General features: G+C 47.2%; 1 protein-coding gene across 1 annotated transcript; it reads right to left on the bottom strand.

Annotated features, from left to right (window-relative positions):
- Nucleotides 1–73: 73 nt before the first annotated feature.
- PHYSODRAFT_324077 (hypothetical protein) lies at nucleotides 74–1957 on the bottom strand (the record flags this gene model as incomplete). Its single annotated transcript, XM_009519744.1, has 4 exons — nucleotides 74–199; nucleotides 890–1005; nucleotides 1690–1863; nucleotides 1939–1957. The coding sequence occupies 4 exons, from the start codon at nucleotides 1955–1957 to the stop codon at nucleotides 74–76; spliced, it is 435 nt and encodes a 144-aa protein (XP_009518039.1).
- Between the last annotated feature and the right edge of the window lie 267 nt (nucleotides 1958–2224).

Genomic DNA, 2224 nt, shown 5'->3' with positions numbered 1-2224 from the left:
TCACGCAGAAACAAAATTGTTTCCAGCGTAGCGGACTGGAGACTGTTGCGCTCTTGAGCAAACGTGGTACGCGTCACGCTGAAAACCGCTCGACCTTGTTCGAGGTCGGCGGGATGCTGGAGATGAGGTCGTAGCGGGGCGTTCGCGCCTCGAGCCGGCGACGCTTCTCGAGACGCTGGAAAAACGAGCCCTCTGGATCCTCGCCGCCGTCTTCCGCACCGTTCGTGAGATAGTATCATAAATTATGAGTGTGGAATAGTAATCTGGTATCATAAATAATGGTACGGTCTAAGCCACCGCTCATAAATTATGCAATAATATTTATAACAATTACTTGAGCGTCAATTTATTTTTCGGCTGCCCTGCCGGCAATAGTTAGCCTGCCGTTTACTAGAGGTGAAAGACGATCGGTCTTAGCCGCTTTTGACGTGGGCGCCTTTTTCGCGTGGGAGTCTACTACAGGAACCTTTGATCGTTTAGCTTTTCACGAGGCTTTCAGAACAAAAAAATGCTCCGTACATTAATCCATGGCCGCTCCCGAGGTACTTGCAAGCAGTGGTTAGATGCTGCGACTCGCTATAGTTTTCATTTTGTTTTTCAGGTCCATTGTTATCCTAGATAACGCAAAAATCCACATGTACCGCGAGCAGGGCTGCTGAATATGGTATTGTCATTTATTAGCGCAGATAGAGCCTCATAAATAATGCCAGGATCTTGTCATTTGTATCTGCATAAATTATGTAATGTATTCGAGCAATAAATAAATAATGTGGTGCAACTTCAACGGGTATTAGACGTACTGTTACTCACACTAATTGACGCTATCGACTGTCGAAACGTCCCAGAAGTTGAGCAAACGTGGTACGCGCCACGCTGAAAACCGCTCGACCTTGTTCGAGGTCGGCGGGATGCTGGAGATGAGGTCGTAGCGGGGCGTTCGCGCCTCGAGCCGGCGACGCTTCTCGAGACGCTGGACAAACGAGCCCTCTGGATCCTCGCCGCCGTCTTCCGCACCGTTCGTGAGATAGTATCATAAATTATGAGTGTGGAATAGTAATCTGGTATCATAAATAATGGTACGGTCTAAGCCACCGCTCATAAATTATGCAATAATATTTATAACAATTACTTGAGCGTCAATTTATTTTTCGGCTGCCCTGCCGGCAATAGTTAGCCTGCCGTTTACTAGAGGTGAAAGACGATCGGTCTTAGCCGCTTTTGACGTGGGCGCCTTTTTCGCGTGGGAGTCTACTACAGGAACCTTTGATCGTTTAGCTTTTCACGAGGCTTTCAGAACAAAAAAATGCTCCGTACATTAATCCATGGCCGCTCCCGAGGTACTTGCAAGCAGTGGTTAGATGCTGTGACTCGCTATAGTTTTCATTTTGTTTTTCAGGTCCATTGTTATCCTAGATAACGCAAAAATCCACATGTACCGCGAGCAGGACTGCCGAATATGGTATTGTCATTTATTAGCGCAGATAGAGCCTCATAAATAATGCCAGGATCTTGTCATTTGTATCTGCATAAATTATGTAATGTATTCGAGCAATAAATAAATAATGTGGTGCAACTTCAACGGGGTATTAGACGTACTGTTACTCACACTAATTGACGCTATCGACTGTCGAAACGTCCCAGAAGTCACCATTCTCACGCAGAAACAAAATTGTTTCCAGCGTAGCGGACTGGAGACTGTTGCGCTCTTGAGCAAACGTGGTACGCGCCACGCTGAAAACCGCTCGACCTTGTTCGAGGTCGGCGGGATGCTGGAGATGAGGTCGTAGCGGGGCGTTCGCGCCTCGAGCCGGCGACGCTTCTCGAGACGCTGGACAAACGAGCCCTCTGGATCCTCGCCGCCGTCTTCCGCACCGTTCGTGAGATAGTATCATAAATTATGAGTGTGGAATAGTAATCTGGTATCATAAATAATGGTACGGTCTAAGCCACCGCTCATAAATTATGCAATAATATTTATAACAATTACTTGAGCGTCAATTTATTTTTCGGCTGCCCTGCCGGCAATAGTTAGCCTGCCGTTTACTAGAGGTGAAAGACGATCGGTCTTAGCCGCTTTTGACGTGGGCGCCTTTTTCGCGTGGGAGTCTACTACAGGAACCTTTGATCGTTTAGCTTTTCACGAGGCTTTCAGAACAAAAAAATGCTCCGTACATTAATCCATGACCGCTCCCGAGGTACTTGCAAGCAGTGGTTAGATGCTGCG

The sequence above is a fragment of the Phytophthora sojae genome (assembly GCF_000149755.1).
Source record: "Phytophthora sojae unplaced genomic scaffold PHYSOscaffold_1, whole genome shotgun sequence".
Lineage (NCBI taxonomy): Eukaryota > Oomycota > Peronosporomycetes > Peronosporales > Peronosporaceae > Phytophthora > Phytophthora sojae.
This window is presented reverse-complemented; position numbering and strand designations above follow the sequence as displayed.